General features: G+C 44.4%; 1 protein-coding gene across 2 annotated transcripts in view; it reads right to left on the bottom strand.

The window, feature by feature from the left end:
* Nucleotides 1-579: 579 nt before the first annotated feature.
* LOC120729451 (cat eye syndrome critical region protein 2) overlaps nucleotides 580-14,021 on the bottom strand; it is a 34,554-nt gene continuing 21,112 nt past the window's right edge. For both annotated transcript variants that reach the window (XM_040025007.1, XM_040025006.1), the window contains exons 8-19: nucleotides 11,322-11,411; nucleotides 10,853-11,009; nucleotides 9,852-9,981; nucleotides 9,710-9,747; nucleotides 8,838-8,929; nucleotides 8,569-8,695; nucleotides 7,519-7,889; nucleotides 7,258-7,404; nucleotides 6,351-7,140; nucleotides 3,897-5,931; nucleotides 3,521-3,577; nucleotides 580-3,386 (exon numbers count right to left, since the gene is read on the bottom strand). In XM_040025007.1, coding sequence (XP_039880941.1) covers nucleotides 3,526-3,577; nucleotides 3,897-5,931; nucleotides 6,351-7,140; nucleotides 7,258-7,404; nucleotides 7,519-7,889; nucleotides 8,569-8,695; nucleotides 8,838-8,929; nucleotides 9,710-9,747; nucleotides 9,852-9,981; nucleotides 10,853-11,009; nucleotides 11,322-11,411 — 4,029 coding nt within the window. In that variant the 3' untranslated portion in view covers nucleotides 580-3,386; nucleotides 3,521-3,525. The remainder of the gene's footprint in view (nucleotides 3,387-3,520; nucleotides 3,578-3,896; nucleotides 5,932-6,350; nucleotides 7,141-7,257; nucleotides 7,405-7,518; nucleotides 7,890-8,568; nucleotides 8,696-8,837; nucleotides 8,930-9,709; nucleotides 9,748-9,851; nucleotides 9,982-10,852; nucleotides 11,010-11,321; nucleotides 11,412-14,021) is intronic.

Here is a 14,021-nt window from a genome sequence, read left to right on the forward strand (position 1 = left end):
ACACACAGAACTTGCCATCCTTGTTTCCTTTGTATAAAAACAAAACAAACTTTGGTTATTGTTTCCACAGCTTCATCATCAAGTCAAGTTTTAGTACATTTTGATCATATAGTAGTTCTTTAGCATTACTGGCATGTTGCGTTTTGCATTTCCTTATTTTAAAAGCTAGTTGCACAACAATGTGCGTAATTGGGCTCAATTAAAGCGCCTTAATTACATGCCTCATTTGCATTTTCTTTCTAATGCCAATTTTGGCCTCATTAGGCCTAAACAAAAGAATATATTACTTTTTATTAGGAGGAGCCCTCTGACGTCACATCTGTGACTCCTGCTGACAGGAGAAGGGTCAGACAAAGCAGCATTCAATCTGTGGAGGGTGTTCATCACGAGGATAAACACTAATCAAAAGTGATGGTGTAAAGCCTCCAGATACATTAATGCTTTGTCATGCATCAGCCGTCACATTGTGGACTTTTTCATTTCATTATTTTTAACGTTTCAGTTGCTTCAATAGTTATTTAAAAAAAAAAAAAAAAAACACAACCCAGTGTTTATTTCTCAAAAAAAAGGCCAAAGTGATGTTTGAGAAACTTTTTTTTTTATTCCTAAGAAATGTACAGTAGAGAAAATACTCCATTCCATTTCCAAAATAATCTATGTCAGTCAGATAAGAACTTGTAAACGTCACTTCAAAATGAAAGACACAGGTCTTTTCTTCTCCAATGGCTACTGAGGTAAAAGACGACTGCTTAAAAACATCAAAAACATTGAGAGAAAAAGAGACAGACGCCAGAATTATATTAAAACAAAGTCCAAAAATGTACAAAAATTCTTAAAACAGCAAATAAATATGATTCACATTTAATCACGCCTAACTGGGTTACAACTAGTGCAGAGATGACAGCAGAGTAAAGTGAAAGATGAACGCGCACTTCCAGTCATCTGGTGCCGATTGTATGCACCAGAAGAAAAGAGAGAAAAAAACAAAACACATCTGTACACACAAACACACACACCTGTACATCATAAGATAACATCACAACCTTACAGACCTTATTAAAAAATAAAACAAACTGCCCTTCATACATTAGACAGCACGAGTGAACACACTACCTCCTTAGTGGCCCCACTGAGCTCACCAATACTGCCTATTTTAACAAAATAGCAAATCATCTATGACAGGTCTTCTGTGATACATTTACAAAATTGTCTCATAGCATCTAGCTTTCCCCGACCCAGCTTCTTTTCTTGAATATTTCATTACAACGTCCTATAACTTAAGACATTCTAATGCTGCCAAACTGTATACAGCCCATTACAGACCTTAGACTGGACTACTGCCCACAACCTGTAGGTGGAATGGCGTTTGATCTGTAGAAGTTAAGACATAGTCCCATCTTAAAATACTAAATATTGTCCATCATTCTCTAATAATATCTTTAAAAAAATGATAAGAATGAAGGTGCAATACCATGGAACAGTGGACGCCTCAGCACCTGCAGACAGCCGAGTAATCACCTCTACTTGAGGTCGTCAGTGAGCACCATAATTAGTCACAGAGATCCGACACACAAGCTTTTTATTTCCCGCCAAAGATGGTAAAGCATTGTAAGGCAATTTCATTCTCAGTTCTACAGTCATGAGATCTAAAAGTGGTGCTAACATCAATTCATGCTGGTCACAGAACGTCACCCCACAGGAGTCTGGCAGAGTACGAGAAGAAGTGGATAGACTTTGTAGATGCCACAGACTGGCTAGATGAGGTAGATTATTCTTTTTTTCGCCATTGCTAAACTTCCCCAGTGGGGCTCGCAGACAAAGAACCAAAATTCATTGTGATGACAAATGATTTGACATCAAATTAAGTGGAATGTAGAGTAACAAATTAGATGCTATTAAAATCCAATTAACTCTGACGAAAGCAATATATTTAAAAAAAGAAAAAGAAAAAAAAGGGGGCAGTTAATTATTATTAAGGCCAATGACTCTCACAAGTCAACTTCTTCATGAGGTGGATTGATTTGCCACAGCTGCAGTCTCACTTTCTTTATGCTGTTCCTCCTTCAAATAATTCAGAACAGTACCCGTATAAAGAAACTGTACACCCTGAGGATATGTTTAGTACTGACACGCAGAAGGAACCGTAAAGGAACAAAGAACTAAAACAAACTTGTTGGAGGACACTCGAATAGCCAAATAATTTTTTTTGTGTATGCATTTGCTCTGTGCACGCATATACACCAGTGAGTATATCGTCCGAAATAAGTCTGTGCAGTGAAGGGCAGTGATTAATATAGTATACACTCTTAGATACATTTACGCATTAATAAGTATCGACTAAAATACGACTATCCAAGGCCACTTGGTTCCAGGATGTCCAGACTAACAGAAATCCATAGTGCACAACAGAGAATCACACATATTTAGATAACAATGACACCACCCTTGCCGGTCCCTCTCTGCTACTCAAAGACATTCAAACAAATGAAGGCAGCTTTGAATGATGCATATACTGTGTGTGTGCTCCAGAGAAAGAAAAACATTAGAGATTGGGTGGAAATGAACAAGAAATGGGTGGGATGACTTGTGCTTCAGATGGATGATCAGTGTTGTTTGTTCTTTCACAAGCAGCTGCTGCGCTGCATTTCCTGTCTACACATTCACTCATACATTCATAAAAACAAACCAAGGCAACTACCAGGGGCTTTTGAGTTGACTAGGTTAGGGTGACAGTCTCATAGTACCTCCTTTTGTACACCTGAGTTTAGATATGGTTGGAGAAGAAAATCGTAGTCAAAAAGAAAACAAACAAACAACCCCAGTCCATCTCCTCTTTTTCACAGTCCTGTCAGTAGGTGCAGTATCCCGCCCTACAGTCAACAGACAGGATAAGAACATTATGTTCAGTGGTCACTAATCCGTCCTTTTACAATCTGACGGCTCACGTCGAAGAGTGCTGTCCAGTGTTCTTGAAGGCAATGTCTCCTGTGTTTAACAGGTTGACATAGTGGTTAAAAGGGGCGCCCCTTCTGCAGGAGGTTTAAAGTTCAAATGCTCACGCTGGGAAGCAATCATGCTACTGGAGTGTCCTCGAGCAAGTCGGTGAATTCCTAACAGTTTCACAGCTATTCTGTCAGTGACCTCCGTGAGCTCTTGCGGTGGAGGGCACACGAGAAAGAATTGTTCTCCAAGGCTCAGTAACATTTCACATTTTAATTCTACTTTGTAGTACCAGCTGCCTGGCTGGATTTTTAATTCCACTGCTGAACAAAACTGTTGCACAGTGGCAGAATATCAGTAGGAAATATATTGGGAAAAAGTGTCTCTTCTTCTCAGAAGCGGGTTGGCTCACTGGTTTATCCAGATGTTCGTTGACAACATCATCTCTGAAAGGAGAACAACAACAATCAGTTAACAATGCCTCTCTGGCAGTATTCATCTTGCTGTTTCGACTGGAAACCTAAAAATCAACAGGATAAAACACAAGTTTTAACAATTTATGAAATGTCTTTATACTCACTTTAATCACAATCCCTGTTTACTGCCAAGGCCGCTTGGAGCAGCCATCATCTGTTGTCTGTAAATAAATAGACTTGTTAGCTCTTGCAGTCCGAGTGCCACTGGTAGGACAATGAGACTCTGCAACATTATGCTGCTTGGTTAAGACTGAGACTGATGTGGTCATTTTATTTTCTTATTATAGTGTTAGCCTTTAAAACAAGCAAACTAAATTACAGTAGTGATAAGGAATGCCCACCAGAGTTTGAGATCCAAGGGGACATTTTCACATTTTGTTTTGACATAAATATATCAGGTAATAAACAGAACATATTTAAGCCATCACAATTAACAACAGTCAAATACCCACTGACAATATAAACTTTGTAAGAATTTACCCTGGATGCATGAAGCGTTCTGGTCCCACACCTCGCTGCTGAATCATCATGCCCTGAAAGTGCCCCCCAGGTCGGGGGTGTCTGTACATGACCATGCGTGTTTGGCCAGGGGAATAGGGAAGCTGCTGGGGCCGCTGCAGAGCTTCCATCAGGTGTGAGTGGGGTCTTTGAGCAGCATAGTGTCGTGGATCAGGGTATGGTTGGCCAGCGTAAGGGGATCCATTTCCAGCTCCACGGGCCTGGGACATCATATGATGGACGACACCTTGCTGCATTCCTGGATGTAAGGCTCGAGGGTCGTACACAAAACCGGACGTCATGTGCGCCACAGACGCATGTGGATGCTGCATGCTACGGCGTTGAGCAGCAGCATTATGGCTGTCAAGGTCCAGGATTTCTTTTGGGCTTTCAGGTTGCTCTGAGCCCTCATTGTGGGGCCGCTTTGCTGGACTGCCATTAATGCTGCTGCCTCCACCAGCTTGCTGGTTTTCACACTTCCCTTCCTCTGTGCCTCCAGGATGAGTCCCTGTTTCTGGCATTGGGCCTGGGGAAACCAAACTTGTACCGCTGGAGCCTTCAGACCCCAGCGGTGAGACACTGCTCTCCTTTAGCTGACCATTAGCTCTGGCACTGGCTACAGGTAAGTAGGCATTGTGTGGCATTGCCTGGTGAGACTGATAATGAGGCCGATGCCACTCCTCTGGAGGGTAACCCCCTCTGCCCGTGGCTTGGTTATGGGCCTGAGTTTGGGGATGGGGTTGGGCATAGTAGCGCTGCTGCTGCTGATACTGATGAGGTGGGTACACATTGCCATGACCATGAGGGTGCGGTTGACCTGGCACGTGGTAGGGGTAGGTTGACCCTCCCTGCTGTTGCTGGTAGTTGGTGTTGGGAGCAAGATTGTGGAGAGCATTAATGGACTGGTTATGATATGGGTGGTGAGCAGACGGAGGTATGGACCTATTCATATTAGCCCGGTTGTAGTGTGGAAGTGGAGGGTTCCCCATGCCGTAAGTACTCATAGTTGAATTTTCTGGGCCTTGCGAGTGAGGAGGTACGGCTGGATTGTGCCCATCTGATGGCCCGCTTTGAGCCTGTATTCCCACATTACTACCCACCAACTGAGTTTGATGGCGATTTGGACTAAAAGCCGGGTGTTTATAAACACTTGACGTCATCCTGGTGTGCTGTGGAGACATGGCAGTGCTTCTCGTGTCCAGCCTCGTAGGCTCGCTAGGCCTTTGATCTCCGAGATCAGCTGGACTGGGCTGAGAGGGTAATAGAGGGGCAGGATGGCTGGGTGGCAAAGAGGTCAGAGGGGCTGGGTGTGGGGGTCCAGGCTGGGCTCCTTGAGTAGCGCCGTGTGGCATCCCATGCATGGGACTGCTTTGTGTAGTGCAGTGTGGTGAGATGCTTTGGGGGACATGATGAGAGGTTAGCAGAGAATTGTGTTGCTGTGTGTTCTGGTTCAGTGGCTGAGGAGAGCTCTGAGGGTGGCTTTCAGGAGAGGTGCCGCCCGCCTCAGGTTGCTCGTGTTTTTGAATGGCTTGCTGGGGTTTGCCTTCCTGATTTACACCATCTGCGAGTTTTAAGTTGTCTGGCATTTGCTGAGTGGAATTTCGAGCTGCTGCAACATCCAGTGGTGGGAAGTTCTGAGGAAGAAGTGCAAGGCTTGGAGCATTTGGCTGTGGACTGTTTGGTTTATGCTGTGGGGGATTGTGTAGAGCAGGATCAGTGTTACTCGAGTTGGGATGGGATGAAACAGGAATGGTACCATTACTTTCACTGGCAGAGTGTCCCTGACTATCTAACTGGCTTTCAGCTGAACTCTGTGCGGCCGCTGATCCAGAAGGATTCTCTTCTGACCTGGCCAAGGTTGGGGCTGGGGGGCTCTGCATTTTATCCGCAAGCCCACAGTATTGCCTTGTGGGGCTAGGGTTGGATGGGCTCTCTTGGTTAACTGGAAACATGTTTTTGTGTGATGGAGCTTCTTCGGAAATGTTACTGGCAGCCATCTTGTTCTCCGACGTTGTGCCTGTTAACGTACAGGAGAAAACAATGTTGCAGGTTAGACTGTTCTACTATGACTAGAAGTACAATGCACGCGTTGTCCCCGTTTTATGCCACTTATCCAAAAGAAGCACAATACAAATCAAATTTTAAAAAATGTTCTGTTCCATTTCTTTACAATTAGGTTATAGAAACATTTAAAGGTGTCCCCGTGAGGCTGAAATGATGACATGTAATCTCTTTTATATTTTCAAAGATATCAGCAAAAATGTAACCAAACTGATGAATATTCAATTTGCTGCTTACTGTGAGAAATAATTAAAGTCAAATTGTAAGAAGTACTTGACAGAAGATGGGGGCTGTGCTGATTAACAAATGAGACACTAGAGTCTAGTGCTCTATCACGCAGACTGGTGAAATACAGCACGAGAAGGTCAGGTTTACCTTTGGGGTGCAAGTTTGTCTGCTGGGGAGGCTGTCTATCTGGGCCTTTGTCTCTAGCAGGATGCAGCAGCTGAACCTCAGGGGCAGGGGGAAGCTGCTGAGAGGGGTGAGCTGGGATGCTGCCAATTCTTGATGGGGGCCCAGGCTGCTGAAAGTTGCCTGTGTGCTGATGAGGGGCACCAGCGGGGGGTCCAGAAGAGGCTGACAGCTGCTGCAGGGCCAGCATCTCTGGGCTTTCCAGCATGGAAGCCAAGCGTGTCCTGCCGGAGGAGTCTGAGTGGGGCACAGTGGGACGTGCAGACATGAGCCCAGGGGAGCTGGCTGCTGCAGTCATTTGAAACTGGGCATTGGAAGGATGGTTGGGATATCCGGCAGCTTCTGGCCACGGTTTATGACCCACAGGTGGGGGGATTCCACCATAACTAAAGTTGCGCTGGTTCACCATGTTTGGGTCTTGAATAGACATGCCGCTGGGCCTCTCCTGCCCCTGTTGATTCATACCGCTCCACATAGTAGGTAGTGGCATGCCAGCAGGTCTCAAGCCTGGGTAGTTGTGCTGAGTTGATCCTTCCGGGCCTGAGAACCTGTTCCCCATAGGATGCACAGTGTGGCCCTCTGGACGGTGGTGGGATGGGTAGATGCTGGCTTCAGGAGGAGCTCCAGGCTGTAGGGTCATGGGACGTGGTCCTAAGCATGGGCCATGAGTCGGACCCATGTACGAGTGCTGCTGGTTTGGATCTGGACCCACTGGATACCTAGGACCCATGTGGTGTGGCTCAATCATGCGTTGCTTGGAGGAAAAAAGGAAAATAAAATATGAAATATCTGGCTTTGTCTGTTATAACAGCATCAAGATGCATCATACACACAATTAGGTGGTTGGTTGTGTGTAATAGGTCAAGCATACCTGAATGTTAAAGTTGTGAGGCAACTGGTTTAAGTTGGGGTCTCCTTGTCTGGAAAAGTGAACCTGGTAGGCAAAGCGGGGATCCATGGCCATTCTTTGGGCATACATGTGTGGACCATGAGGCCCAGGGGGACCAGGCTGACGGAGCTGTTAAAATAAAGAATTTATTATATTTTTCCCCTCTTGCATTTCAAACAGGAATTAAGACTCCCAATAAATAAATATATTAAAAAAAAGGATTAAAGTCTTGTCTGTGGATACCTGTTGCCCTGGGTGGTATAACCCCCTGATATCTCCTTCCCGGATATGCTGCTGGCCTGGAGGCAAGCTGTGCGGGTGAGGGGGGCCGTTAGCCCAATGAGGATGCAGCCGTGCCAGCCTGGCATCCTCCTCTGAAGTTGCGCTACTTTTGCCCTTTTGTGAGCTTCGCTTACGTTGTACTTGCTCAGTAGCCCTGATCAAACTTTCAGGCCCGAAAGCTTTGCTGTTACGGTTGCGTTTTCTTTCTTTGCGCTCCTTGTCTTCTCGACTGATGTGGAACTCTTCGTCCGTGTCACCATCCTCAGATGGAAAATGTTTTAATAAGGCTCGGCTAAAACAACGCTCCAGAGACTCGGCCATGATAGTGTATTCTGAGGACAGGAAGACACCAACATCAGCGATTCTTTTGCTTTTTTTTTTTTTTTTACATAAACGCACATCTTCAGCAAAGGAACAAACATACATCACATGTCTATAGCATCTACTCATATACTCAAAGAATAACGCTTCATTTACATGCACAGTCACTCCCACAAATAGCCACTCATGAAGTGACCATTAGGTGAGACACATACCAACAGAGCACAAAAATCCTGTCTTGTCCTGGCCCAGTGCTAACCAGCTGACCAAGTCAGAGGGCGCAAGTTTGACCCTTGCTCCTTCAACCCCTTCCCTCTACTCTTGCCCCACCCTGGGCCTCCTCACCACTCACCTCCCCCTATTCCCTGAGGAGAGTATTCAGTTGGATGGATGGCTCCAGACAGGGGGCTTAGGGGCTGGAATGTTTCTCTGGCACTGCAGGACTTGAATCCCCCAGAGCACTCGAGCACAACTCAATCACTCCTCATTAATCACTGTCAAGGCTGCCCCGGCCCCGGCCCCAACACAGTACTGAGACCGCCCCCCTTTCTTCTGCGATCTCTCCCACTCTCACCCCCTGCGTCTCAATGTACATATGAAATTCTTTTTTTCAAAATGCATCCATAACGCAACGGATTTTGATGCCTTTAACAAAGTTATTTAAAAAATGGTTTAGAATGCTTAATTTACCGCTGTCTTCTCCATTGTACTCGACACAGTTTTCAAACATCAGCTTCACGTCGGAAGCAAACTCCTCCTTAGCGACATACTCCCCGTTATTGAGCTTTCTCTCAATTGTGGATAGGTCCATAGGAGTCTGAAATGATTAGAACGACAATAAAAATAAAGCAATTAAAATTATGAATCAATAAACTTTATATACTGATACATGTTTGTATACTGATACAAACATGAAGCCAATGTCACACATTTGTAAAAACAACAACAGTATTCTGTACCTGGATGATCTCATGATAATTGGGAGCATAGGAGTCATCAACGGGCTCCAAGAAAGGCCAAGAATCTTTATGGGCTTTCAGGGCTTCAAGCACTGAAGAACAGAGTAGAACAGACATTCATCCGAGTGACTGTAAATTTACATCGACATGTTTTAAACCCAGCAACCGGATTTAGTATGGAAAGGGAAGATGTAAGACTTTTGGAAATAATGCCACAGACCCCGACATTGGTTCTAAAAACAAAAATAAATATCAACCAACGGCATCACTAAACTCGTATACAGTTTGTGGCTTATTCCTGCTTGTTTGCCATTACAATGGTGTGTTATGACGAGGAGTAAAAAGCATGAAACATGTAAGCCGAACCACAATTAATACCTTAAAACTGCCAGCATTTGAAGTGGATAACATTAATTATTGTGTAGCAGTGTTGTTTCTCTGTTGAGGATATGCTGCTGGTAAATCTAAGGCCCTGGTATTCCTACAAAGACTAAAACTGCTCAGGTACAGTTAAGGAGCACAGCTCAATCCCCGCAGGCATCACCTCAAATCCACTGATAAAGCTCCAGCGTCAGACACCAAAGAGATTTTGCATCTTTGCCCTGATGGGTCAGAGCCATTCTCTTTACACAAAGACCAGCTGTTACTTGTGTGTTGCTTTGAGTAACAGTTCCACTTCATTGTCAACTAAGGAAAAGAAACCGCTGGTCTTACTTTCTGCAATAGCTGTTCTTCTTTTTACATACTTTCTATAAGCAGCCAACTTCTGCTTCCCGTTTACACTACCACACATCTGCCCAGATGACGTGAATTGTCATGTGACAGGTACATACATGTAAACATAGCAACAGGTAATAATTCTGCAGGCATACCTTTATAAAGAGCAGTGTAGTCATCATCAATTTCATAGCTGAAATGTTGAACATACGGCATGTTAGACGGGCTAAAATAACAGCAATCATGAGTCGCTAAAGCAGATAGTGAATCTGAAACTAAATGTGAACAACTTCCTACAATTCTTTATTCTTGCGTGTTCTCTGGACGGGAGAGGATGGCTCCAGATTCAGGAGTTCAGGTGGTAGATCTTTTCCTTGAGACAGCAGCCAGGCCTTTTCTTCTCGCATCTTACGCCTTTTTGCACGCTCTAACGGAAAATCGTGAACACAGGGGGCAATTAAAATCACAAATAATGAAAAACGCCGGTCTCAGGGTGCAGGTAAACAATGTTTGATTGCTTATTCAGACCCTACAGTTACAGTATAAATTGATGTCTATTGAGACTCTCGGGAGCATTGATGAAAACCAGGCCTCAGATGTGACACGCAGCAGCAGCAGCTCAGATAAGTGAAGGAGAACGATTCATCGGCCATCTTTTCTTAGGCCAAGTTGATCAAAAGAGCAGAACAGAGCACAGAGAGTGCATATGCATAACCGCTTTATCTTTCAACATGAAAGGCACAGAGGCCTGGCAGCCCCCCTGCCGTTTGGATTAAAGATGTTTGAAGGAGGATTCCACATATGCAATACACAGAGTGTAGGCCAGGTCCTGCTGTTCATCTATAATACAATAATGAGGCTCCTCTACTGAAGCACAATCAGCAGTTCATTAACCCTTGACAGATGACATCAGAGAAGAAGAGGAGTGATCCTGTGATTAAAGGCCCTGAGCATTCCCTTTCACAGTGTCTGTGTACTATACATAAATCTCAAGGCTTCAAATGCTGCTATGCTACTGCAGATTTTTCAGCTGGTGAGAGCCAAAGCACGGCAAAGAAGATGTGAAAGCCTGTGTGGGGAGTGCCCTTCATGATACATTCTGCCCTTGACAGAGCCTCCTACCTGCTGCTGATACATGACTGATGAGAGAATGTGAAATTACTGCTGCTTCTTAATATCTTACAACTTTCTGCATATACTAAAATTCTTGGAAAGAGATTTTTCAAACTTCTTTTAAACACAAACAACATCTTGGCAGTGTGCTACTTGTGTTCCATCTATTTCGGTAACCATCTTACCCTCCACAGCTTTGATCTTCTCTAGCTTCTCTCTCTGCCGTTCTTCCTGCAGAAGCCTTTCCTCTTCTCGTCTCTGCTCGGCCAGCAGGACCTGCCTGTCCAGCTCTTCATCTTTTTTCTTCTCCTCCTCCTCCTCCATTCCGGCCTTGAGATTGTCCTGGATGCACACACACCCACAAAGTCTATTAGTCTACTCTTCTCTCACACCAGGAAAGCTAGATGTATAGAAAACTACACGTTTCTGTACATAAAAGACAGAAACAATCAGGCCCTAAACCAACATATACAGCAGAGAGAATAAATGTACACAGTGCGTGTGCAAACATGTACTGTGCTGGAATGTCTTGCACTAAAAACCAGATTAGTGGATGACATGCCCGTTGTATTGCTAAATAAATCGGCACAGCTTATTCCGACATTGTTAGGTGTGTAACACTACCTAAAAAGCATAGCACAGACAAACACTCACCCTCTCCTCGTGTTTTATGTGATTTTGAGAGAACCGCTGGGAAACGCGAACTGGGTTTGGGTCCAGCAGCTTCTGCTTCTGCTCACGCTCCTGAAATAAAAGACATGTAGTTTGGTTCTGCTCCTCATGCCTCTCATGACACACAGGGACTCGTGAACTGGAAACTGTTGTGTCTGTAATGCTTTCTCGTCCACAAATGCAACTTTCTTTTAAAACATCACATACGGTTTGTGTAATTCATTTTGTCTAAAGCCAACACACTGACAGACACTCTGGTGTTGCGGTGCAGCAGTGACTATAGCGAAGTCATTGATTTATTTCTCCCATCCCCCAAGTGACTCTCTCACCTTTGCTCCCTACTCTTCCATCTCTGCTTGGGGCCAAAAGAAGGTTGCATCAAAAATTAACATACTTGCACCAAAAAAATAAATCACAACCTGTGTGATATTATTGTTAGCTTGTGGTAGTGTACAATCTGTTCTACAATAGCCCATCTGGCAACTTTTGAGCAGGGAACTTGATCCAAAATATACAGTACAGAGCGTGGAGGGTTAATGAGCGCTGACGTGTCAGAGAACCAGTTAGAGCAAACAGAAAAGGAAGGAAACACCAGCCAACAGAGCGCCAAGTGGTTTCTGAAATGCTGTCTATATCAGGGACTGTCCCCTGCAGCTTATGTCAGAGTACATCCAGGATGTAGGACTATTAAGGGTTGCCACCCTGGCACAGGTAACACCTTGCTAAATAACAAGTAGAGAGTCCTAAATATGCATTTGCCGCTATATAAACAAAGTCAGTCAGACTGTCTGTGCGTGCAGGTAGGGAAGCAAACAAATGAGGAAGGAGCCCACTGTGGAGAAGATTAAAATGAAAAAATACTGTTAAAGGAGACAGATGTTTACAACCTAACGTGCTTTCTAAAACTAGATAATGTTTTCAAACACCATCTTTTCATAAAAAATGAAAATAAGATCATGTCTGCCGTTGTCTCAAGCGGTCCATCATGACACGTACCTATCAACGGGTCCACTTTAGACATGCTCTTACTGGAAAAGATTCACCTGATGTGAGCAAGGTAGCAGCGCAAGCCCACGTGGTCACTATGAATCAATGGGACAATTAGCTGTGGAACTATCACATGGGCGCAATCAGAAAGCACGCCGACTCTGTATCAGGGAGCTGGCAGGCTACAGACGTCTTACAGCCAATCACACTGAACAATTGGGTTCTCACATTTGCCTCCGCCTGGTAATGTGTAGAAAAGTTCAGGGCGGCAGTCCACATGTGCTCATGAGCCCCCGCGCCACCTCTGTCTCGCCTCAGTGGGAAACACTGACATCTCCCCAGGCTTCACAATTCTTCCCCGTATTACCGCAAGTCCATCATCCGACACGCACACACATGATCGAGTGCCTCTGGTGTCACCACTTAGAGAGGTCGACAGAATCCTGCAGCACAGCAAAGCTGTCACTCAAGAGTCTCCATTCTGCCCCAAGGTGAGCTCCTGCCAGCTGTCAGTGCCCCGTGAAATGGCTGATGACAGCAGACTGAGACATGTGGAAGATTTGGGAGAATATACACACTATATCTGACACTCATGTGAACACCGAGATATTTATAGCCACACATCAGGCACTAACACATACTTGGGGAGAGAGCAAGACAAGCAAGCACAGGTTAAGCCAACAATCCTACAAAATGGCCATGCAAAACAGATCACAGTGCAGGCTGCAAACTACATGTACGTACTACATGCAGCCTTGTAGAAGCTGTATATCACACAGACACTTTCCCCTTTGCTGTTATTTCAAAGTGCAAACAAGTATTTACAAAACTTTTTCATTTCATAGCACAGACTACCAAACAGAAAAAGTATACATGTACTATTTCTGAAAAGCTTTCATTTCTGGTTGTCTAATATAAATTTGGTCTACGCAGCAAATCAAGCACAGAATCTATACACCATCACAGCGGCAGTGTAATTAATATAATTACCAAGCACAGCATCCTAATATGATCTCCTGCTGTGTGATCTATATTATAAATAAGAAGCTCACTATGGGAATGTGCATTCCTTTAATTGAATCTGTTATTTGAGCAAATTTAAATTAATCAGTTTTCACCCCATACTGTGATCGCGTTTGGCAGAGAGCCATCTCTTCAAGTCCAGAGTGCGGCGGCGCAGAGGAAACACCAACAAGCCAAAAACACCTCATCCAGCTCTACTTATATTATGTAGAGAAGCTATAGACAGACTTTGAATGCCATAGAAATGTGCGCACAAGTAGAACAGCAGAGGGTGTGACTGATGAACGACTCAACCAAATTCACTCATTCATAACCATTTGCAATTACTGAGTGACCTCTCGGCTGACATTAACCTGCCTTCAGGATTCTTGACTTCAGTGCTGATGACGGCAGAAAAAGGATCGTTCCTATAGCAACAGCCACGGATGGTTATACATCACTGGAGTAGACAGCATCCACTGATCTTTATGCAATCAGGTGGGATCAAAACAGGAACCTAGGTTTTCTCGACTAGCTGCAGCCGTCAGTGACTCAAATTAATTCCTTTGCAAAGTAAAGAAAGCAGTGCTGGCTTAGACATGCTGGAGCAGAGTGTGCATATCATCTCCCATTAAAGCACTCAACACCAATTATACCTTAACCGACATATGACCAATCCCAAAAAGCTGACTA

This window comes from Simochromis diagramma, unplaced genomic scaffold (genome assembly GCF_900408965.1).
Source record: "Simochromis diagramma unplaced genomic scaffold, fSimDia1.1 OVJJ01000293.1, whole genome shotgun sequence".
Lineage (NCBI taxonomy): Eukaryota > Metazoa > Chordata > Actinopteri > Cichliformes > Cichlidae > Simochromis > Simochromis diagramma.